This window comes from Spermophilus citellus (assembly GCF_964194105.1).
Source record: "Spermophilus citellus genome assembly, chromosome: 10".
Classification (NCBI taxonomy): Eukaryota; Metazoa; Chordata; class Mammalia; order Rodentia; family Sciuridae; genus Spermophilus; species Spermophilus citellus.
Window position 1 is genome coordinate 24,272,390 of NC_138197.1, and position 25,848 is coordinate 24,298,237.

The 25,848-nt window shown below is 40.1% G+C and overlaps 1 protein-coding gene across 2 annotated transcripts in view; it reads right to left on the reverse strand.

The window, feature by feature from the left end:
• Nucleotides 1–3,919: 3,919 nt before the first annotated feature.
• The window catches only part of CECR2 (CECR2 histone acetyl-lysine reader), a 160,292-nt gene continuing 138,363 nt past the window's right edge, over nucleotides 3,920–25,848 (reverse strand). Inside the window, exons 9-19 of one of the 2 annotated variants that reach the window (XM_081310049.1) lie at nucleotides 20,266–20,419; nucleotides 15,718–15,847; nucleotides 14,504–14,541; nucleotides 14,329–14,420; nucleotides 14,004–14,130; nucleotides 12,670–13,058; nucleotides 11,729–11,857; nucleotides 10,705–11,551; nucleotides 7,171–8,593; nucleotides 5,737–5,848; nucleotides 3,920–4,436 (exon numbers count right to left, since the gene is read on the reverse strand). In XM_081310049.1, the coding sequence (XP_081166175.1) occupies nucleotides 4,431–4,436; nucleotides 5,737–5,848; nucleotides 7,171–8,593; nucleotides 10,705–11,551; nucleotides 11,729–11,857; nucleotides 12,670–13,058; nucleotides 14,004–14,130; nucleotides 14,329–14,420; nucleotides 14,504–14,541; nucleotides 15,718–15,847; nucleotides 20,266–20,419 (3,447 nt within the window). In that variant the 3' untranslated portion in view covers nucleotides 3,920–4,430. The remainder of the gene's footprint in view (nucleotides 4,437–5,736; nucleotides 5,849–7,170; nucleotides 8,594–10,704; nucleotides 11,552–11,728; nucleotides 11,858–12,669; nucleotides 13,059–14,003; nucleotides 14,131–14,328; nucleotides 14,421–14,503; nucleotides 14,542–15,717; nucleotides 15,848–20,265; nucleotides 20,420–25,848) is intronic. The other variant, XM_081310050.1, reaches the window with a different exon arrangement.

The window sequence follows — 25,848 nt, forward strand, 5'->3', positions numbered from 1 at the left end:
ATGTAGGACAGCACTGTGGAGTGATGGCATTGTGGCCTGATTCAAACCTCTGTCATGATAGGAGTCTGAATTTGTCCTGATGATAAAAGTGACACATGGACACACACCAGAGCTTTGCTATTTTAAGAATGTACTTTATACAAAATAACCAGTTCATATGGAAATAAATCTACAGACCTCCAAGGATCAAAAAGCTTTTTAAAAAGTTCCTTTAAAAAATTATCCAACACACAATATTGAACTAACTATTGAGGTAAATGTCGCTCTCAGTCAAACAGGGAATCAATCAGCAGACCACAACAAAATATACACAATATAAAAATAAATAGCATTCCCCTTTCCAGTACTGGCCAGGGAAGTTCACACGGCTTTCGCTTTCACAGCGGGAGCAAAGACTGCCCGACACTGCGCAGCAGGCTGGTGGAGCCTGGATGGGACTCCCAGGCATGTGAGTGAGGTACCCAAGACCCCGCTGGGGAAAAGAAGGGGCCACAGTCTACTGATGAGAGGTCAGTATTTGAATAACTTACTCAATATCCACACCCTGTTCCCAACCCACCCAACCCTTTCAAAAACACATGCAGAACAATTGCTGGTTATCAGGCATTTCTACTTAAGGGTTAAGTGAGAACAAGAGAAAGAGACCAGGTAAAAAGTCCAACCCAAGCCCCTCCATGTGTGTCTAGCACAGAGAGGATTCAACATCCAGCCAGGAGACAAAGCTTGTGTCACAGTTAACTGAGAGAGAGGGGATGCAGCAAAGTTCACCCCAATTCAGCTTTCCCAAAGGGATAGAAAGGTAAGGCTCAGAGTCCTACGGCGGAATGGTGGAGTCCAACCCACTGAAACAAGAAAGGGGAGCCAGTCTTCTCACCTCGCAAGTCTCAATTACATCTGTAGTTCCTAAGCAGTGATGCAAGCCCAGGAATAAACAAAATCCCCACATGCACAACCCAAATTCTAACATCCTGGCAGAATCTGTCAAACAAAGAGCTATCTGCTGAGACATCATATCCTGGAAACATCCAAGACTGAACTCTACACTGATAAATGAAACTGATTCCCACAATGGGAGTCCATGAAGAATCTGGCCAAGGGGTGAACTAAGAGAGAAACACAGAAGGGGAAATCATGCTAGCAAACCAGATGGCTTGCATTTCTTGAAAAATCGAGTTTCTTGGAAACATGCCAGGAATCTGACACGAAATTATCCTTGCCTTTGGACTCTAAATTGGGGCTTCCTGTGAAATTTCAAATTAGGTCTTAAAAGCAGTATATTATTTGCAGAAATGGTAATAACAACATGTCAGAAAAACAACACAGGATAATGATACCAAATGGTTAGTCACAAGAAGCACTTTCAAGGGAAAGGCTAGAGTAAACTGACATTTAAAGCTGAGCTCAGACTGAATGTAGACTAAAGGCCTTAAGGTTTTCCACAAACTTTAATAAAATAAAATCATACATAACCCAGAAACCTTCCAAAGGCCCTAATTTTCTTTCTGGATATTTTATTTCTCTTAGGCCTTGGAGAAACAGTTTGTAACTTATAAACAAGCCTAATAAAGTTAAGTCATGAGGGTTAAACAGGAGCAAGGGTATTTCTAATTATCCATAGGTCTCAGATATGCTCTCCTGAAGACCACTGAGAGTAGTCACACTGACAAGGTGACAGTGGCCTACAAGGTGAAGTGTCCAAGCCTAGAGTAAACCTTTTAGGACACCTATACACATGTCTTTCTAACTATTACACATCATATAACCATCATTTCCCTATTTGAAAAGATGGCAAATGTATTTGCATCTGTTTTAAGACATTGCATCTGCTTAAGACACTTGGAAAGTGAAGTGCTAGAGGAGGAAGAAAGGCGAGAACAAAAGATCCTGCTTGCAGGTGAGTTGATGAGTTCACAGCAGCTCAGTCATGTGTTTTCCCACAGTCTGGCAGTTGTGGGCAGCTTTCAGCAGATCTGCATTTCAGAAACCTGTAAAAGCTGGGAACATACCAGATAAGGGATGAAGCACTTGGCCTTGTAATGTACAACCAATTTCCACATAGGATGCAACAAGGCTGACCATTTCACTAATGCTCTTGTTCACAGTGTTATAATTCAATACAGTAGTTCAAATTTCTATAGCCCTTCCTTAAATTCTTAAATTCTCTCATCTCTAAAAAAGAAAGGAGATTAAAAGGTTTTACTACAGACACCCTCCTCCCCACTGTTCACAGCATCTCTCTAGCAACAGGTATTTGGAAGTGGGGGAAGGAGGAGGATGGTCACCTCAAGCAGCATGCTTAACACAGTGGCAGAGGCCCTATAGTGACCACAATCCTAAAGAGAAGTCAGAATGCTCTGAGCCCAGACCAGGCCTAACCAGCCCCACACCAATTAATAATCCTCCTTCCTGCTTTTGCAAACACAGAAACTGAAGTCGTAATTTTTTGACCATGTTAGCTTACATAAGCTCAAGGACAGATTGAAGCCCATCCACATATCTTCTAACTTCTTGACTCTTCTTAGTGCTAGATTTCTGATAAGTATAAGGATCAAATTAGAACTCAACCTCATGATGCAATCAATCCACTTGCAAACACACCACAGTTAAACTGAAAGTCTGTTAAAGAAAAGTTGGTTTTTTTGCATCATATCTCAGGGGCATCTGTGTTCTTCGCCCTCGCACCCTCAACTCTGCCTAAGCCCTAATCAACACCACCAGCTTAGTTCACTTACTGATATGAATTTCCATTCTACTAGGTGTCTTCGGTTCAGTCTCTTTAACCTGAATGTTTCCAATCTGTTTCCTTTCCCTCTGAGCACACTGTTTAGCAAACTATAAATACTACAGTTTTATCAAAGATGCTGAAACTGAAGGGAAAGGCTCTACTGACTCCACCCACAAGTGAATACATAAGAAACTAGGACAGATTAATATTTTATGAAGACTCTTCTATTATCCTCAAAGCATGCTTAAATTATGCTATTCTTTACAAAGACCTGTAATTTCAGGGTGTTTTCTTAGTTTTTTTCTTTATGGGATATTTATGGGTCCTAACTTTGGTGACATCTCAGCTAACATAAAATACAGAATGCTAAACACGAGAAATCCAGTGTAACTCCTAAAACTGTAATAAAAGTAATTTAATACTGTAAAATTGTTTCCTACCTCAGATAACAACAAATGATTTCCAAGAACTTGTCCTTGATAGCTATTTAAAATCACAATGGCTGATTTTACTATGATTCATTTAAAAGAAGTAAAAACTATATATACTGAAATATTCCTAAATTCAAACTGTAACACTATAGAATACATATTCTCTATTCAGACCTGTGCAATTTCTTTATTGAGACTAACATTTACAAACCTGAGTAGTCACTTTCACAAAACGTGATTTGTGCCAGAAAGCTTGTGTAATGCCTTCTAGATCACAGCCCGACAAGCCTGTGAAGATGTTCATTTGTCTTCTAATGAGTAAAGCACTCTAGTGATCCCAATTCCTGATACTGGTTTGCAACTATCTTGTAGGGCTGGAGGCAAATCAGGAAGGGACACCATTTTCCCAAGGCCAAGACTTGGGCCACCAGAGTGAAAGGAGCCTGTCGTCTTGGTTGAAGCTTCCGGTGGGCCACAGGAGAGCACTCTGCCCCCAAACTAAGAAAGAAACAATAAGGAGGACAGGTACAACTACACTCTCTGAGGCTGACTGGAAGGAAGGTCTTCAGTTGTGAAGGGCCAGTCAGCCACCATGGAAACAGTTATTGACATACGACAAGTTGAAGCCTTTCCTACCCCCTTCTCCAGCTCCCCAAAGCATTGAGTGTGACATGATTGTAAACAGACAGAGACCACTCCAGTGCTGTGAGCCCACCAGTTAGGACTTCCATTTCTTTCACATTCCCACCCACCCTACCCACTTTATGTACAATACATTCACCAACAAAAATTATTTTAAAAGGCAACATGAAAATTGTGTAAACTGGACCCAGCTCTGAAAACATTAATACTACAAGTAGTCCCTTCCTCAATATATACCTGAGATTAGCTGCTCACGAAAGTTTAAAAGCACCACTCGGTTATTTTGTATGCCCCCCACCCAAGTTTAAAGTGATTTTCCCTGAAGGACAGTCTCAGAATTTGGAGAAGTCAGCATGAACTCCAGGTTCACTTGATCTTCCTGACTGTCAGTCAGCTGTGCAAGTGATCCCTGACCCAGCACCTCTGCAAGCTCTTTGTCAGTCGTCTATGGAGTGAGGATGCTTCTAAGGCCCAGGAATGGCTCCAGCTCTTGGTGGCAAGGTGTAATTCACTGTGAAGGGGCAGAGCAGGGTGACTGGGATAGAGATGGGCAAGGATCATTTCCCCAAATCCTCCATGTTTTGTCTTCATGTGCAGCTTTTCACTTCCTTGGGGGCAATTTCCTCCTAGGACTAGCTCTGAGAGGAATAGAATAAAGACATTTATAAGAAAAAATTTTGAAATTTTATCAATTGTCTAAGAAAATTAAACATATCAAAGAGTTGTATGTGCTTGCCTACACAGCTACAGAGGGTTGACTTTCAGGTACTAGATCTCTGATTTGGACCTGAGCCCCTATACTTAGAAGCTATAGAACTTTGTGCATACTAGAAGGTGCTACTACAGCTGATCAGTTTCTTTATGGGGCCACAGATTAAGACGGAGATAGTTTTTGCACACACAAACTCTCAGCAGTGTGTGAGACAAGCAGCACTCAAAGGTAGCCACAATTATTCCAAACCTGACTGACCAGTCTCACACAAAGGAATAGGTGGGAAGGATTAAACAAACAAGCAATTTTTGGCAAAAGAAATGTGGGAAGGCAGTGTGGAAAAATTGATACTCCTTAAATAAATACTCCTTAAACAGCTGGTTACCACACAAGATTATGAAAGAGGGGTATGTGGAAATAGTAGATAAGGACTCTGTTGCCGATCTTCCCCAATGCCAAGGACTGGGATCAGGGCCTGAGTGATTTGTTTCACCTGGCTGCCTATAGTAAATGAAGTAACAAGATACATTAAAATATTTTCACAGGAGCGGGGTGTAGTGGCACATGCCTGTAATTCTAACAGCTTGGGAGCTAAAGCAGGAGGATTGCTCGAATTCAGAGCCAGCCTTATTGGCTACTTCACGACGCCCTAAGCAATTCATCAAGACCCTAAGTGTCCCTGGGTTCAATCCTTGGTATCAAAAAACAAAACAAAACAAACAACAAAAAAACAACACAACACTCAGGGACTGGGACTACATACAAATCAGTGTTAGAATGCTTTTCAAACTGCGGGAGGCCCTGGGTTCTATTGTCAACATGGCAAAAAGGAAATAATTTTTAAAAACGCAGTCTCAGAATGGCAATGAGACCATGTGCAGATTGAGGATCCTTAATATGAAAGCTCCAAAGTTTTTGTTTTGTTTTTGCAGTGTGTGCTAGGGAGCAAACCCAAACTTTGTACATGATAAGCAAGCGCTATCACTGAGCTATATGCCCAGGCTGAAATTAAAAAGAAAATGGACATAATGCTGAAAGTTTTATATTTTGGAGCACCTTGGATTAGTCATGCTTAACTGGTAAACCCTATGCAAATATTCCAAAATCTGAAAAACTCTGAACTTGGGACTTTGGGTCCCAAGCATTTTGCAGAAGGGATATGAAAGTCATATATATTTCCCACATTTTGAGGAATAAGAAAAGCTCTAAATTTTGGTGATTCTTACCTGATCCAGAGGAAGTGTTGGGGGCTTATGTGGTGGCAGCTGTTCTGGTGATGCTGCTGGTGCTGGGGTCTTTGGGAATGAGGACTGCGACTGGATTGGATGTATGTGCATTCTGTAGCCACAGGAAAAGAACAGGTAAAAATTAATGAAGATGTATTAATGACAAAGGAAAACATACTTTAATCATGAAGGGATGGCCTAATCATCCAGGTGATCCAGCTTGAAACCATCAATAATGGGACAAAATGACATTATATATATATCTGAGCTTAACATAATAGGAAGTACACTCATCTGAAGCATATTCCTGACAAAAGTGATTCATCCTTTTTTTTTTTTTTTTTTTTGGTACCAGGGATTGAACTCAGGGGCACTTGGCCACTAAGCCACATCCCAGCCCTATTTTGTATTTTATTTAGAGACAGGGTCTCACTGAGTTGCTTAGTGCCTCACCATTGCTAAGGCTGGCTTTGAACTTGTGATCCTCCTGCCTCAGTCTCCTGAGCCACTAGCCACTGCACCATGATTCAAGGAAAAAATTTCTAAGGTCTACATTATTTAACAAGATATCCCTCTTTGTAGACTTCTTCACATACCGGCTATGTGATTAAAAAAAAAGATTAAAGAGAGTGAGAGAGGAGAGAGAGAGAGTGTTTTTAATATTTATTTTTTAGTTCTCGGCAGACACAACATCTTTGTTGGTATGTGGTGCTGAGGATCGAACCCGGGCCGCATGCATGCCAGGCCAGCGCGCTACCGCTTGAGCCACATCCCCAGCCCAGTGATTAATCTTAAAAAAGGAAATACTGACTTGAATCCAGAATCTGGGACACACGACACAAGGCCTGGACTCTTTGAAAAACAAAGACAGAGACAGCATGATCGTCGCATATTAAGAAACCAAACAGATACATAAGCCTTGGTTGGATCCTGGTTCAGAAACACATCAAAACAAAACAAGATGTATAAAGCAAATATGGCAAAATGTGAATAGGGAGAGAGGGTGTGATGATAAGAAGATGGTTGGGGAGAGGGGCACACTGGTTTTTAAGTTGAAAGGTACTAGTTTAATAACTATACTTCATAACTTCAAGTGCCCATATTTTATATATCATTATTTTGAAACGTTCCCAGATGGCATATCACCTCACTGAGCCGTCCTGCAACTCCTGTTGGGGTTTAAACCAAAGACTTCACAAATAGTAGGCAACTCTCTATTACTGAGCTACATCCCCAGCCCTCAATGGGTCTTAAAAGTGGTACCCATACAAACATATTGAGAAAGTCTTAGGAGAGAGTATCTGACTTGTTTCAATTCTGGATAGACCTGGAACTTTAACATTAACATCACACATGCTTGACTTCCTCTGACAGGCATAGTTTAACATTTGCTATTCTTTTAGAGAATAAGGAAAACATTCAACACATTCTTACCCTGATGGTCTGTACATTTCCTGGAAGGACCCTCTTATTCCACTTCCAGTGCCAATCTGTTCCATCATTACTGCTTGAAAGTGGCCCAGGCCCTCTTCCTGGCAGCGATAGAGAGAACCCTCTTGAGAGAGGCCATTAGGCTGGGCAGCCCCTGGATGGTGGGGTGGGTGAGCACCCACAGGAGAATATGGCCTGGGTTGAAAATGACTGGTTGGCCGCTGTGGTGTATAAGAAGGCCCCGTTTGTAGCATCACACCATGAGGTGGGAAAGGAGGTGAACCAAATCCCATTCCTGAACTCAGAGGTGTAGGAGGAGTTCCATAAATATATTCGTTGGCTGACAAAGAACTCTGTAGCTTGGTAGCTGCATTATGGTTGTCCAGATCTAAAAACTCTTTGGGACTCTCAGGCCTCTCCATAGATTCATCAAGCTTTTCTTCCTCTGGACCAGGATTCTGTCTGTCAGGTGGGACAACTTTAGCAGCCACTGCATCCATTCGAGTTGGGGAAGTTAAGGCAGCACTCAGTGTCTCACAGCTTTGCAGATTAGCCATGGAATTTTTATCTGAGAAAAGGGGCCGTGGGTGAGGGGTATGACTTGCTGGGGGGCCACCTGGGCTTCCCTGAGGGTGGAGGGGTCTCTGCCAATCAGAAAAGCCCTGTGGACAAGTGTAATAAGGAGTTCGCTGGTAATGATGGTAGGAAGGCTGTGGAGGTGGTGGTTGGTAGGAATACCTCATTCCCTGGGGAGGGCGATATCGGGGAAAGATCCCAGGGTGAGGATTGTTAGACTGAAAGGCCCTGGGAGAGAAATGCTGAGGATGTGATACCGAGGATTTCCCTCCCATCATAGGGCCCAAGGCTTGCAGGCTTGGATTGATGTGGTAATGTGCAGCTGAATTAGAGTATTCCAGGCCAGGCATGTACAAGGGAGAAAACTGGCTTACAGGGCTTGTCATCAAACTGGGGTCTGCACATGGAGGTGTAGTTGCATTCTGTCCTGTGCAGGGCATGGTCTCCTGCAATGTTTTGCCTCTGGGGCAGAGTGGTTTTTCTGAACCATTGCCACCAAGGCCCTTCCCCTCTGATCCACAAGGAGATGCTTCACCAATGACTCCATTTTCAGGAAGAACCCCTCTGTCGGCCATTGTGGAGAGGTCTCTCATACAGCCTTGGGCAGCTGGGCTGGCATAGCTGCTGTCTGAGGTCCAGGTATTCTTGCCCTTTGCTGTTTTACAGTTGTCTGCAGATTCCAATGTGTCATTTTTGAGCTCTGTGGCCTCTGTTTCCCTTTCTCTTGGTGAGCTCTGCCTGGTGCAGTCGGCCTGCAGGGGAGGTGTAGGTTGAGGTAGCTGTTTGAGGTATACCCCCTCTGAAGCACCAACACTTGCTGGTTTCTCTTCAAGTCCAGGCAAAGCTTCTCCTGGGGGAAAAAACAAAAAGGAGAACAAAATAACTAAATAGCTGCAATGACAATACGAATGGAGGTAGTAATAAAAAGTATGCAAAATAAGGAAGATCAGGGTTGAGGTGAGGACAGCAATTCAAGCCTCAGCTAGCTAGCATTAGTCCTTGGAAAAGGTCAGGATATCGGGATCTATATGCTCCCTTTCATGGACTTACAGGTAGAATTTAATATTAAGGTATACACCAAAATGGAATACCCCACATCACAGGCACATTACTGAGAGAATATGGAGCTTACAGACTCCAGGCAGATGTATGTGAACTATAGAAGAACGTGGTGATAATTAGAATGGGTACCCAGGTGAGAGGCTCTAGAAATTGACACAATGTAAAGGTCCAATGCATGAGATACCTAGTGCTCAAACAAAAGGTGGAGCATGCTGAGCACACTCTGAGCAACAACCCCATCCCTTTTTTTGAAGTCTTGAAACAAGAGGCCCACATCAAAAAACTTGAAAGGCATTCTTTGAATATTCAAGAAATTGAATAAATTCAATCAAATTAGTCTTGAATGCTCGATTACACCCCAAATTGTTCACCTCACTATGGTAGCAAACCATTAACATGATGAATAACAGAGGTACTTTGTTTTTATACATACACACATACATATCTGATCATAATATTTCTAGGAAAGAGTTGTTGTCCAAGCAAGATCAAAATCTGATTCTAAAAAACAAACTTTTAAAGGACAAGATTAAAGATTCATAATGACTTTTTTTTTTTTTTTTGATTTGTACTAGGGATTGAACTCAGGGGCACTCAACCACTGAGCCACATCCCCAGCCCTATTTTACTTATTATCTTTATTTAGAGAAAGGGTCTGAGTTGCTTAGCACCTTGCCATTGCTGAGGCTGGCACTGAATTTGTGATGCTCCTGTCTCAACCTCCTGAGCTGCGGGGATTACAGGCCTGTGTCACTGCACCCATCTCATAATGACTGTGTGTGTATTGGGGAGGGAGTGTGGTGGGTGCTGGGGACTGAACCCAGGGCCTTATGTATGCAAGGCAAGCACTCTACCAACTGAGCTATATTCCCAGCCCCATAATGACTTATAAAGATCCACTAAGATGTCTAAGGCTATCAGTGAACTAAAGCTGGCCTTAAGGAAAAAAGATACAAACTGAGCAACAAAATTAAAAAATTAAACTTTTTATTAACACAAAGCTCAGCAACTAGTGGACAGACTTTATCTAAAGTGTCACGAATGATACTATTTCAAACCTTTGACTTGCAGACACACCTGAAACCCGTATTAGAAAATTCGTCTGTAGCTTTTCACAAAGTGGACCTTTTCTATAAGGAAATGCTCAAAGTTAAGTTTGAGTCCCATGAACTTTTCATCAGCTTTTATGAATGTTCAAGTATCTCCACCCTCTATTCACATCTGAAGAAAATTACAAAAATGTATACTACACTTCTATCCTTGAAGTCAGCATGAAGTACACAAAGAATTCTTTTAAACTTTTCTTCTCTAGTTTACTCTTTACTTCTCTAAATGGCATTTCTAAGAAAGTGTTTCAAGCTTTGCTAGAACTCACTGTGCTTCATTTTTACTACATATAGGCATGTATCTAAGGAGAGGATAGAAATGATTAGACACTGAAACTTATTTCATAATGGTGACTTTCCAGATAGTTTTTTTTTGAAAGATATGAGAGATGGAGTGGTTAACAGGAAGAATGTTTATCTAGCCTTGTCAGGGTTCAAATCTTTCTTTATCACTTAAGATAGCAAATAATCTAGTATTTCTGTGAATTAAATTTTCCATCTATAAAAATAAGGATGTAATAGTAGATATTACAAAGGCTTTTTCTGAGAATTAAATGATTATAAACCAAAGTCTCAAAAAGAATGTCACACAGGAAGCACCTATAAGTGTGATGATCATTATTATCACGCTGAGATCTTCAGACCAAAAGGAATATTATGATTGGTTCAAACTTAAGTAGCTCAGGAAAGAGACTGGAAATGTGTTTACATATGGTGTGTGAAAAGATTACTCATAATTTACATACAGCTTAAAAACCCAAAAGTCAGATAAAAGTAACAATATATACATTACCTTGGTCATTCTCAGGCTTTTGTGTTTCATTGTTATCCTGTATCCTCCCAGGGTTGCCCAAGGCAGGTTTGGGGGCTGACAAGCTTACTGATGCTGAATGAGCTACCTGTGGAAAAGGGCCAGGTACTTGGGAGGAAGTGGGTTGACAGGGGTTGTAAGGCACACCTGGTGGGCAGACACGGGAGGACAGCTGCTGCATGGCGATCATCTCAGGGCTGTCCATCATAGAGTCCCCTCCTTGCATCCCACGCAGGGCCTGGGAGGGCCCTCCAAATAGAGAACTTGGTGCTGGGGTTGGAGGTGGCTGCAACCTATGACCAGTGGACTTACAAGGTGGTCGCATATATCCTGAAGAAGGAACACCATGAGGTAGAAAGCTTGATTGCTTAGTCCACTGGTTTTGGGGTATAGATGGTCTCATTACTCGGGAATCCATCATGTGACCAAGAGCGTGAGGCTGGTGAGTGGGTCCTGGCCCAAGATGGGGCTTCTCATCTGGCCCCAAAGGTCCTGGATTTGTAGTACCATGGTTCCCATTCCAGACTGCAGAGTGTACGCGATTCAGGTACTTGTAGGATCGATACATGTGACTGGGAGGAATTTCTGAACTCTCAGCAAAGTCTGCTGGTCCGGTTGGAGCTCCACCATGCCTGGGAGGAATAAATCCTGGCTGGAATGAAGCTGGGGGATACATGTTTCCATCCTGACTAGGGCCACTCATCTGTCCAAGCTGCAAGGAGGCGGGATGTGATCCCATGTTAGAAAGGTGTGTTAGCCCCCCACATATCTGCTTATCTTCTGGAGTGCCAAGCTGGGGTCCTCGGTGGTTACTAATTCCAACTGGAGGCTGGCAACAGAAAAAATAAAGTAAGCAAAGTTAACTAGTCCCTTGTAACACGCTTCACCTATAGAGAAAGTCTCTTCTGCACAGAAGATAATTAATTAAATTTAACCTGAGAAGACACTATTTCTGAAACATGCTGTGGGACCCATAGCAGCTATGGTTTCTGAGGTGACTCCTTACCTGCATGGTAAACGGTTGATGCTGCTGCATGGGCTCTCCTGGGTGTGCTTCTGGGACTCGAGAGGAACCATAGAAGGTGTTGGGCTCTGATCCTTGAAGAGGGCCGAATGCTCCTGGTACTGCTGGCCTCTGGAAGCAGTGAGCAAAGGGAGGGAAGAAAAAAATAGACAAGGACATTAGACACAGAGCAACGAGTTCCCTAAAGTTTGCTAGTGTATATACTCCCCTAGAGTGAACTAGCTCCTGACCCTAAAGCAGGTTCCCTCTTCAACAGAGTAAAATTAAAATGGTGTCTCTTGCTAGGTATTCATGCCTATTAATGTCAGTTACTTGGGAAGTTGAAGCAGGAGGATCACAAGTTTGAGGCCAGCTGGGAGAACTTGGTAAGACCCTGTTTCAAAACTCAAAAAGGGCTGGGGATATATAGCTTAGAGGTAGAGTGCCCCCAGGTGCAATCCTCAGTGCCACAAAACAAAAACAAAATGTTATTTTACCATCTTTTAAAATTACATCCTTTTTGCCCCTGTACAGAGCCTTTTTACCCATTTCATCCCCCATTGCATCCTGTCATAAGATTTTAACATCTCAGATACACTGCATAACCTTTCTCCCTCCATCCTTCTGTCTCTTCCATGAAGTCTTCCTATGTTGCCCAGGCTGGTCTTGAACTCCTGGGTTCAAACAATCCTCTTGCTTCAGCCTCCTAGTAGCTGGGAAAACAGGCATATACCACCATGCCTAAGTCTTTTTAAAATCTGTTTTTGCCCACACTGAAAATATGTGATTCAAATGACTAAAAGAGAAGAGGATTTGAAATAAATTCAATGGGGCAGGGCGGGGGAGATCATCCATATAATTTACTTTGTAAGTGCGAAAGCCCTTACTTTCCCATGAGTTCACTAGCTTGGAGAAATCATCAGAAAAGTTTAGCTTTTCCTTACCATTTGGTTTAAAAGAGGTGCCTGGCTGGGCATCCCACCACAGTGCAGAGGGCGGGAAAAACCTCGGCCATTTGAAGTGCCCACTTCTCGAGGGGGCTGAGTAGAACTGCTGCTCTGATCATCCCCTGAAGAAGCAGCTCGGCGTGCAGGGGGCAATGATTTTCCTCCATTTTCCATGGGCTGCTGCTTCCTGCTGGGCCCTTCAGAGTCCCTAGAGCGGGTCCAAATATGGCTTCCACTATTACGACCAGACCGACTCCGTCTCTTCTCCCGCTTTTCATCCTCTCGGATCCAAAATTCTTCATCCGTGTCTCCATCTTCTCCAGGAAAATGTTTCATCATTGCCCGATGGAAACATCTCTCTAAATTATCAGACATCTTGGTATACTCTATAAGGAACAGACGAGGACTAACTACCACGTATAGATTTTATAGGTCACAAAAGATAATTCTTGGGGTGGGGATGTGGCTCAAGTGGTAGCGCGCTTGCCTGGCATGCGCGGGGCACTGGGTTCAATCCTCAGCACCACATACAAATAAAATAAAGATGTTGTGTCCATTGAAAACTAAAAAAAAAAAAAATTACATCTTAAAAAAAAAAAAAAGATAATTCTTCCACTAACAATAAAAACTGCAACGATTTGTTGTTCCAACTCATTTTGGGGGCATATTCTGTAGAGCTATGACCAGAAGATGAGTAAGAGATGGCTTCTACCCATAAAAAGCTCAAAGTTGTATGGCTAATTACCTCAAACCATTGAAAATTTAATTTTTAAAGCTAAATTACTCAACTCATTAAATACAATCACTGAATCTTTTTTTTTTTTAAACTATGGCATTCTTAATTAATTCATCAATAACCCAGTTTGAGTACCTGGAGCCATTTATTCTTTAGTATTAAATAGGTACTATGCTGACTTCTCAAAATGACTTAAAAATGACAAGCTGGGGTGTAGCTCATTGGTTAGAGTATGTGTCTAACATGTAAGAGGACCACATGCACAGGTTCCAACCCCAGTGCTCTCCCCCGCCCCTCACCGCCCAACAACCCCTGAAAAAAGAATGGGCTCCATCTAGGTTCAGCCCCATCTGTGCTGAAGAGGACCAGATAAATCTAGACTAGTCTCTAGAATGAGAAACAACCCAAGGCTATCTACTCTCCTGCTGAGCTCTGCTGTCCTATGGGAGGAAAGAGAGCTCCTGACACATATAGTGGAAATGCTTGTAGTAGCCATAGCTTTTAGGAAATGTGCGTCTAACAGAAAGAGTTTTTAAATCATCTTATATAATGGCATAACAGTTATGCACCTGGCACAGATTTCTTACCCACTTACCACTATTCTCCCCATTATATTTTCGACAATTCCTGAACATTGTCTTCATGTCATTTACAAATTCATCCTTGGTACAGTACAAACCTCCATTCAATTTCTTCTCCATGCTTGAAATATCCATGGGGATCTAAAATAGAACAAGGAACTCTATTATAATCAACAACATATTATAGGAATAAACAACAACATGCTATAGTCCCTACAAGGCAAAAGAATAATGGCATTACAAGTTGTTCAAGAGCCTGGTGTACCTCCAACAACCCTGATCTTAAGAATGACAGCTAGGCAAACAAACAATAAAGTACAAGCAAGACACAGAGGCTACCTTTATAATCTGATAATAATTAGGAGCATAAGATTCATCCACGGGTTCCAAAAATGGCCAGGAATCCTTATGAGCCTTTACCACATCTAGAACTGAAAACCAAAGAAGAAAACTTGACTAATAACTCACAGCAAGACTTCCACCACAAACACTGTAGTTGAGAATGGGAACTAACCTTTATACATGGCAGTGAAGTCATCATCCAACTCAAAGCTGTAAATCATAAAATAAGACATTAGTATTCATTCTGACTACCTTCTCAACCTATCTTAAGTTTAACCATAGGGGCTGGGGATGTGGCTCAAGCGGTAGCGCGCTCGCCCGGCATGCGTGTGACCCGGGTTCGGTCCTCAGCACCACATACCAACAAAGATGTTGTGTCCGCCGAGAACTGAAAAATAAACATTAAAATTCTCTCTCTCTCTCTCCCTCTCTCTCACTCTATCTTTAAAAAAAAATTTAAAAAAAAAATTAAAAAAAAAAAGTTTAACCATAGGCATAGCTAAATGCACTAAGATCTTGAATAGTCTCAACACTATTTATTTAATACAGATAACATTTGCTAAAAATAATATAAACATGGGAGATAATCCACCTTAGGAAAAAAGGGAATATCACTTTACTTATGTATAATATGATGGGGTATATGCAAATGATACAAAACTTTAAGATCCTACAATTTATTTAAGCAGGATTTATTCATGGCTCATAAATTTATTTGGGATCTAAATAATAATAATTAAAAACACATAGCAGAATGAGTTCATGAACACTATTCCTTTCCTTCTTGCATTTTTAGTTAAGGAGTAAAGATATACAGTACCTAGGAAAACCACAAAGGAAGTTACTTTTAAAAAATCTATATATTTTAAGTTGTAGATGGATACAGTACCTTTATTTTACTTTTATGTGGTACCAGGGATCAAATCCAGTATCTCATGCATACTAGGCAAGCACTCAGTACTACTGAGCCACAACACCAGCCCAGAAACTATTATTCTCAAAAGTACAAACTTCTTTTCACATTTTCAAGAAACAATTATATATAATAAATCATCAGTTATGATTTCATTAAGTTAATGAGTGGGGTACTAAGAGTTTTGTGCACAAGCATCTCTGTGCTTCTAGAGTATGACAGCAAAAAATCTAAGAAGGGCAAATGAGCATTAAGAGACATTCAGCATCTCCATTTGTGTGGCACGAGGAGTGCTGAAATCAGGTCTGAGTTTCAGGCTGACCTCTGTCTCTTACTGTGTTTTCTGAACTTTGAAATGGTGATGCCATTGCCTACTACACAGCTCAGTTTTAAATATTAAATGAAAGGAGGGCTTGCTTATTAGCAAGGTGCAGTGCCAAGCGACATCACCGATGTGATTATTAAATACTTACGGGTCCTTTGTCTTTTTTCCTTCCCTCATGGGAGAATTAGGGTCCAGATGGGAAAGTTCTGGGGGTAGCTCCTTGCCTTGAGCCAGCAGCCATGCCCTTTCTTCCCTGAGTTTTCTCCTCTTGGCTCGATCTACAAGGAATAGTCAAATGAGCATATGAGCTCACTCTTCCTGACGCCTATGACGCTCCCTATCCCACATCCCCACCTCAGATATGCACAGAGCAACCTCATTCACTTGACTTCAATGTCACATCTTCAGAGAATACTCATGATAATCTTATTTAAATGTCACTTCAATCATAGCACTCTTTATTCATAGATCTGGTTTATTTTTATTCAGATAGCTCACCACTACCTATTCCAGTTTGTGTGTATGTGTAGGGGCGTGTTTCCAGATTGAACTCAGGGGTGCTTAACCACTGAGCCACATCATCACCCCTTTTTCCAGACAGGGTCTCACTAAGTTGCTTAGAGCCTAGCTAAGCTGCTGGCTGGCTTTGATCTTGAGATCTTTTGCCTCTGCCTCCCGAATCACTGGAATTACAGGTATGCAACACTGCACCCAGCCACAGTTATCTGTTTTATTCTCCACCTTTTTCCTACTGGAACTGAAACTCTACAATAAGAATATCTTATTTCATTCATTACCATATACCTACAACAGTGCCACACAGAATGAGTTCTCAAAAAACATTTGTTTGTTAAAGAACAATCTCATTACACAGGTATTATTAATTTTTCAGATACAGAAACTAAACCACAATTGTGTACCTATAATAAGAACCTACTGAAAAAACAAGAGTCCCACTGAAACACATAATTAAACAAAAAGCATAATTATTAACTTGAAAAAATAAAATCTAGCAGTGGAAACAAAATACATTCAAGATCTCACAAGTAAGATATAATTACATAATATGTAAACAAGCTAAATTTATTGAATATGTAAACAAGCTAAATTTATTGATTACACAAACTATGGGTTTTACAATAAAGCAATGAACTAGGTTGAGTGTCCCTGAGTTCAATCCCCAGTACAAAAAAAAAAAAAAAAAAGGAAAAAAACTCATTATATATTTTACTTTTCATAGCCAAAATTGACCTGTTTTCATTGAAACACTGTTATCGAAAAAGTCAAATCCAACACACAATCTGAACAGACCAATATCAATGGATGAAATTGAAGAAGCCATCAAAAGACTACCAACCAAGAAAAGCCCAGGACCGGATGGGTATACAGCGGAGTTTTAAAAAACCTTTAAAGAAGAATTAATACCAATACTTTTCAAGTTATTTCAGGAAATAGAAAAAGAGGGAGCTCTTCCAAATTCATTCTATGAGGCCAACATCACCCTGATTCCGAAACCAGACAAAGACACCTCAAAGAAAGAAAACTACAGACCAATATCTCTAATGAACCTAGACGCAAAAATCCTCAATAAAATTCTGGCAAATCGAATACAAAAACACATCAAAAAAATTGTGCACCATGATCAAGTAGGATTCATCCCTGGGATGCAAGGATGGTTCAACATACGGAAATCAATAAATGTTATTCACCACATCAATAGACTTAAAGATAAGAACCATATGATCATCTCGATAGATGCAGAGAAAGCAATCGACAAAGTACAGCATCCCTTTATGTTCAAAACATTAGAAAAACTAGGGATAACAGGAACTTACCTTGACATTGTAAAAGCTATCTATGCTAAGCCTCAGGCTAGCATCATTCTGAATGGACAAAAGTTGAAGGCATTCCCTCTAAAATCCGGAACAAGACAGGGATGCCCTCTATCTCCACTTCTATTCAATATAGTTCTCGAAACACTGGCCAGAGCAATTAGACAGACGAAAGAAATTAAAGGCATAAAAATTGGAAAAGAAGAACTTAAATTATCACTATTTGCAGATGACATGATTCTATACCTAGAAGACCCAAAAGGGTCTACAAAGAAACAACTAGAACTAATAAATGAATTCAGCAAAGTGGCAGGATATAAAATCAACACGCATAAATCAAAGGCATTTCTGTATATCAGCGACAAAACTTCTGAAATGGAAATGAGGAAAAACACTCCATTCACAACATCCTCAAAAAAAATAAAATACTTGGGAATCAACCTAACAAAAGAGGTGAAAGATTTATACAATGAAAACTACAGAACCCTAAAGAGAGAAGTAGAAGAAGATCTTAGAAGATGGAAAAATATACCCTGTTCATGGATAGGCAGAACTAACATCATCAAAATGGCGATATTACCAAAAGTTCTCTATAGATTTAATGCAATGCCAATCAAAATCCCAACGGCATTTCTTGTAGAAATAGATAAAGCAATCATGAAATTCATATGGAAAAATAAAAGACCCAGAATAGCAAAAGCAATTCTAAGCAGGAAGTGTGAATCAGGCGGTATAGCGATACCAGATTTCAAACTATATTACAGAGCAATAGTGACAAAAACAGCATGGTACTGGTACCAAAACAGGCGGGTGGACCAATGGTATAGAATAGAGGACACAGAGACTAATCCACAAAGTTACAACTATCTTATATTTGATAAAGGGGCTAAAAGCATGCAATGGAGGAAGGATAGCATCTTCAACAAATGGTGTTGGGAAAACTGGAAATCCATATGCAACAAAATGAAACTGAATCCCTTTCTCTCGCCATGCACAAAAGTTAACTCAAAATGGATCAAGGAGCTTGATATCAAATCAGAAACTCTGCGTCTGATAGAAGAAAAAGTTGGCTCCGATCTACAGATTGTGGGGTCGGGCTCCAAATTCCTTAATAGGACACCCATAGCACAAGAGTTAACAACTAGAATCAACAAATGGGACTTAATTAAACTTAAAAGTTTTTTCTCAGCATAAGAAACAATAAGAGAGGTAAATAGGGAGCCTACATCCTGGGAACAAATTTTTACTCCTCACACTTCAGATAGAGCCCTAATATCCAGAGTATACAAATAACTCAAAAAAGTAGACAATAAGGTAACAAATAACCCAATCAACAAATGGGCCAAGGACCTGAACAGACACTTCTCAGAGGAGGATATACAATCAATCAACAAGTACATGAAAAAATGCTCTCCATCTCTAGCAGTCAGAGAAATGCAAATCAAAACCACCCTAAGATACCATCTCACTCCAGTAAGATTGGCAGCCACTATGAAGTCAAACAACAACAAGTGCTGGCGAGGATGTGGAGAAAAGGGTACACTTGTACATTGCTGGTGGGACTGCAAATTGGTGCGGCCAATTTGGAAAGCAGTTTGGAGATTCCTGGGAAAGCTGGGAATGGAACCACCATTTGACCCTGCTATTGCCCTTCTCGGACTATTCCCTGAAGACCTTAAAAGAGCATGCTACAGGGATACTGCCACATCGATGTTCATAGCAGCACAATTCACAATAGCTAGACTGTGGAACCAACCCAGATGCCCTTCAATAGATGAATGGATAAAAATAATGTGGCATCTATACACAATGGAGTACTATGCAGCAATAAAAAATGACAAAATCATAGAATTTGCAGGGAAATGGATGGCACTAGAGCAGATTATGCTTAGTGAAGCTAGCCAATCCCTAAAAAACAAATACCAAATGTCTTTTTTGATATAATGAGAGCAACTATGAACACAGCAGGGAGGAAGAGTAGGAAGAATAGATTAACATTAAACAGAGACATGAGATGGGAGGGAAAGGGAGAGAAAAGGGAAATTGCATGGAAATGAAGGGAGACCCTCATTGCTATACAAAATTACATATAAGAGGTTGTGAGGGGAATGGGAAAATAAACAAGGAGAGAAATGAATTACAGTAGATGGGGTGGAGAGAGAAGTTGGGAGGGGAGGGGGGATAGTAGGGGATAGGAAAGGTAGCAGAATACAACAATTACTAATAGGGCATTATGTAAAATTGTGGATGTGTAATCTGCATTTGGGGTAAAATTGGGAGTTCATAACCCACTTCAATCTAATGTATGAAATATGATATGTCAAGAGCTTTGTAATGTTGTGAACAACCAATAAAAAAAAATGTCAAATCCATATGCTATGCTATTTCATTTGAAACTACAATAGAAAAGAAAAATGCTGTCTGTATTCAATCAAGCCAAATGGTATATTATCACATGATTTATCAGGTTCAGCTTATAAATCACAACTATTATCCAAGAAAACATCGAGAGATAGTTGTTTTCCTTTGCTATGCTGAATTATAGATGAAAGAAAACACTCATTACACCATGCCCTGTAGAGACTCTTAGAAAACTTTTTCTTAATAATATTAATATTCTAGACTTGAATAGTGCTATTATCTAAATAAAAATATTTGGAACCTTTCTTAAGCATATCTCACTCATATTATGAATTAGATATGTGAAATGTAAACACAACAGAAAACAATTGACCTATTTAAACAGAAATGGCCAGAAATAGCTGAAATAAATGATGATCCCATCCCACCTTCATCTGATCTTGGCTGTAGGAGGACTATTCCCACACAGGAACCTCTCCAGACAGAGCACAAGGGCTACATACCTTCCACTGCCTTGACCTTCTCCTCCAATTCCCGCTTCCTTTCCTCTTTCAACATCTGCTCCTGTTCCTTTTTCTGCACTGCAAGGAGAATCTGCCGTTCTTCCTCTTCCTCCTTGCGCTTCTGTTTTTCAATTCTGGTGAGCACAGGAGTCTCCTGTGAGGAGCCAACGAACACATCCAGTAAATTTTGAACAATGACACAAAGAAGTTCATCACTTCCTCAATTTACTGAATTCAATAAACACAAACAGATGTGTAATATTAGCTAAGGAATTTATATCAAATTCATTTAAAAGTTTATTATATTATGTATAAGATATATGAATGGGCATATAAACACTAAAATGGTGGGGGCTGGGCTCAAGGGCACATGCTACTTCAGAGGCTGAGGTAGGTAGATCACATGTTCAAAGCTGGTCTCAGTAGTAATTTAAGACTCAAGCATGGGTAGTAGGAAATGTCATACACAATGTGATGGACAAGAGAAAAAATTGAGAGACATTCCTCTAGATTTATTATTTGATGAAAGTGCAATTTTTAAAAATATTTATTTATTTTAGTTGTACACAATACCTTTGTTTGTTTTTATGTGGTGCTGAGGATCGAACCCAGGGCTTCGTATGTGCTAGGCGAACACTCTACTGCTGAGCCACAAACCAGCCCCATGAAAGTGCAATTTTTAAAAGCATCTTCAGCTAAGTATACTAAGGACAAAGTACGGGTTCACAATTTAAATGATTCATGATTTTTTTTTTTTTTTTTTTTTTTTGAATCAGGGAATAAACAAACCCGGGGCACTTAACCACTGAGCCACATCCCCAGACTTTTTTCTGTTTTATTTTTGAGACAGGTTCTCACTAAGCTGTTTAGGGCCTTGCTGAGTTGCTGAAGTTAGCTTTGAGCTCATGATCCACTGCTTCAAGCCTCCTGAGTTGCTGTGATTACAGGGGTGACTCACCACACCCAGCTTCATATGAAAAATTTGGAAGGTGGAGGTGAAGAGGGTTGCTGTTTTGCTTTATGATTCAAAAAAGAGACAAAGGGGCTTATGCAGATATTCCTGAAAATTATTCAAAGGACTGGCTAGCATGTTTTCCAACCTAAGCAATATTAACATAAAGATTGCAAGTGGCCAATGGGAATGTGATTACCTAAGAAATCTAACAAAAGAAAAGGTAAACTAAGGAAAACAGGAGCACTACCACTAATAATTTTATGAAAGTTTTACAATGTATATTTCCCAGTAAAACTAGTTCTGAACCATTCTATAATAGGCTAGAACACTGATGTTTACTTTCCATTTCTTTTCTCAACTTTTTTGCTAATGTAAAAGCTAAACATTTTTCTTTTTTCAGTACTGCTATTGAAGAAGTCATGCCTACTGCCTGCTACAGAGAATACAAATTGCAGTGGTCTTGATGTGGTGGGAATAAAGAATGCAGAATGACGATGTACAAGTTACCATTCAACAATGAAACTATTTTTAAACAATATATTTTGTTTATGGTTCTTAAAACCACTTTAGATCCCAATTTGACTCAATTTGGGGGTTATGTTGTCTAGGTAGTGGACTTCTAAGCATCATTTTTATCACTCAAAATATTTGAGCCTGCCTTTAAGTTTATAAGGACAAAATTGGGAACAGGAGAAGTTAAATTAAATCTGAATCACACACATAACAGTGTGCTCATAAGGAACCCCAGTAGAAATAAATAACAACCATAAGCCTCCCAAATCATCATTATCCCACAACCAGAGGTGAAATTGACGATAATTCTGAAAACAGGGATGCTACTGACATTTGGCAAGGACTTTTTCTTTTGAACCAAAATGCCTCACTCATGCTAAGAAAGCACTCTACCACTGAGTCACAATCCAGCCCAAGGACAATTCTTTTAAACAGATGATTGGTTACATCTCGTCACTGCCTCCTAAATACATGTCAGTGAAGCAGATTCCATCCTTTCCAACAACAATCTACACCTCCCCCTTTTCCCAAATCCTTATATATTCCAACTCTTGATAACATTTTCACACAGATGAGAACATATTAACCCAGAGTTACCAAGTCGGAAAAAAAAAGTATCTATAATGACCATACGTTAATTTATGCATACTTTGCCTTTCCCCCCAAGACTACAGATGAAAATATGTGAAATATTCTTTTCTTTCTTTTTTTTTTTTAAAGTGGTGCTGGGGATTGAACCCAGGGCCTTGTGCATGTGAGGCAAGCACTCTATCAACTGAGCTATATACCCACCCCCCAAATATTCTTCTTTTAACCATTAGACGTATATAAAAAGATTTTGGGGCCGGTGGGGGCTGGAATGGAACACAGGGCCTTACACATGCTAGGCTAGGCAAGGCAAGTGTTCTACCACTGAGCTGGATCCTAAGCCCCAGGATAAGGGCAAAGTTGCAAGTACAGTGCACCTGCCAATCATCAGCCTTCATCAGTTCAGCGAGGAACAGCCCTGTCTGAACTCGATTCAACCTTGGGGGTAGAGTTCTGATTCTTGTAGGCTATGGGTACCAGGTCAAAGAAGCAATGCTTATCTTAAGTCATATACAAATGAAAGATCATAGATAAATTTTAATCTGCAGGGAGAAATTTGATGAAGCATTAGGAAAATAACACTCATAACTACTGAATAATGTTTTCTTCTCCTTTTATTAAACTGTAATTTTCCTCTGAATGAAATTCTGCAATATTTATTGCCCCCCAAAACCCTAAATTTATTTTTAATTGGTCCATAAAAAGCACAAAAATTGTATGTTAAGAGATTATTATGTGATATTTTAAAACATATATAGAGTATAATCAAGTTAAATTAATCTATCTCGTCAAACATTCACCACTTCCTTATGGTAGGATTCAAAATTCTTTCCTTGAGCTTTTTCATACGCATGGCATAAAATTCCTACTTGCAGTCACCCTACTGTGCAAGAGCACACCAGAACTCCCTGCCCTCTTAACTGTGACTCATTGCCCACTTATCACTCTCTCCCCATTACCCCTCCCTTCCCATATTCCCCAGAGATTGCTGCTCTTAAATCAAAGTCATGGTTATGGATCATTAACAAAAAAATTATGTAAAGATTACCTTCATCTGGTTATTTCTTTTCTTTCTGGGGTGAAATTCACAAGCAAAATTAACCACTTTTAAACCCATTAAGTAGCCATTTCCCATTCCTCTCCCATAGTGCCTGGCAACCATCAACCAGCTTTATGTCTCTGTAGATTTCTTTATTTCTGGATATTTCACATAAATATGACTACACAGTAGGTGTCTGGTTAGTTATTTTTAAAAATATATGTGCTAAACACACATGCTATAATAACAGTAATCTGAATTACAGCCTCTTTTAAAAAACAAACTTAAAGCTCCCTGAATGTCATTCAAGGTGAGGTCAAAAACCTAAAGCTGGCGGGCATGGTGGCCCCATCCCAATGAGCCTGGAGGCAGAGGTCCTAAGCAACTTAGCAAGACCCTGTCTCAGAATAAAAAATAAAAAGAAATGGGGATGGGGCTCAGTGGTTAAGTGCCCCTGCCTTACAGTGTTGACCCCTACCTCTGTTGTTCAATCTACCTGTTCTCATATCACTTTCTGTAGAGTTCACCCCACCCAGGATTAGCGTGTCAGGTGAAAAACTCCTCTGCCTGACTGAATACCTCCCTCTGCCTCACATTTCTGGTGCCCTTTTCTTTTTAACATCATGTTACAATTCTAGCAGTTTCCCAACATTTTACATAAAAGACATCATACACATCTGAAAAAAAAAATCCATGTTGTGTATCAAGAGTCTGCTTTTAAATTTCTGTATTAATGTTTAGCACTCTGCCACTTAAAAGCAAAACTTATGCTAATGAAAACACCACTGGAGGACAGGACAGGACTCACTTTCTGAGGACACCAGTACAACAAAATGAGCAAAAACCAAACCAAAAAACTAAACAGTGGGGAAAAACAACCATATTGTCTTGGATTTTCTTTTCAAAACAGAGGTCAGCTGCGAATGGGATAGGGGTTGGTGTTTAAATGTTCTATAGATAAGAGGCCTACTAGAATCAAGGGGGCATCTTAATGAGAAGCTAATTAGAAACACTACTTTGAAATCCTCTAAAGGATTATTAACCAGAATCTCTGGTTTAAGCAGTGCCCTGGCTCCCCTCCCCCAAGGCAGGCACTTAAGACTCACTGGCACCCTAGAGACTATACCACCACAAACAGCTCCCTGGCAACAACCAGGTCCAGAGCCTGCTGGCAAAAACACCCATGGCAGCAGCCTAATCCTGGGGTTCAGTGAGACAGTGGCCCTTCACCAATAGTTTCCCCAGGAGTCACAATTAAAAGACTTTTTGAGGCAATAAGATTAGACTCCTGGGTGACCAATGCCTGTATGCTTGAAAGGCCTGAAAATTTTCTGCTCTAAAAACAAAAGCACAAAACACACCACCATTAAGGTGTTCTCCACATTAATGGTCCATATCAGACAGATATTAAAAAATCTCTATAATGCTGTGGTTTTCTGTTATCTCAAACTAAAGAGCAGAATATAAAGACAAACCCTGCCAAGAATAAAAGAAATATTGGTGCCTGATGCTGAACTTCTGCTTGCAGCCATGAAGAAACATCATATATAATATGATATTATAGATAATCTGAAGTGTGAACCAGGGCATGGAGGACTGCAGAGCATTGAAAGGCAAACAGAAAGGAACTTGCAAGAAATATTAATAAAAGGACTGGAAATAGTGTAGATGAGTAAGATGACCTGGAAACCCACTGAAAATTGCAGCTAGATACCAACTACCAAAGGCCATTGCCAAACCAGTGACTCCTGAGAGAAAGAAGAAAGGGAAAATGAAGCCACTCAGTACAGAACTGTCACCCAGAGGTAATTAGATGGATGTTGATCCACTGATCTCCTGGCAAGAGGACACCTAAGAGCAAAGAGACAAAAACTAAATAATATATAGAAGTCAATAAAAAATTTACAAATTATCAGTTCTTCCCTTTTCTCAGCTCAAGGTATAATATATATATATATAGTTAATGATAGATTCTCTGTAATACAGCACTGTGTTGATACTTCTGTTTCAGAGCTCTGAAAATACTGCAAGGGGAAAAAAATCATTATGTGTATAGCAAGGTAAGGTATAGAGTAAAAGAACTGAATCCTACTGTAAAACTTAAGTATGCAAGGGAACAGTGACAAAGGGAGAATAAATGGTTACAAAGTAAAGAGAATGTAGGCAGGCCACAGCACCTAGTGTGGACTGTAGCAAACTCAAATTAGCAAACAATGCAGGCAGATCTTGAGATGGGACAGCAAGGTTCCTGCTAATGACTGTTTAAAAATTTTTTAAAATTTGTTTTAATTAGTTATGCATGACAGTAGAATGCATTTATGCACTCTGATGTATCATGCATAGATGGGATATAATTTCTCATTTTTCTGAGTGTACATGTTGGTCATGTAGTCACGTAAACACACATAGTTTCATTCTACTATCCTTCCTATCTTGCTAATGACTTTTAAACAGCTTCACCTTGCTGCCTTCATCTCCTAGCTTCTTT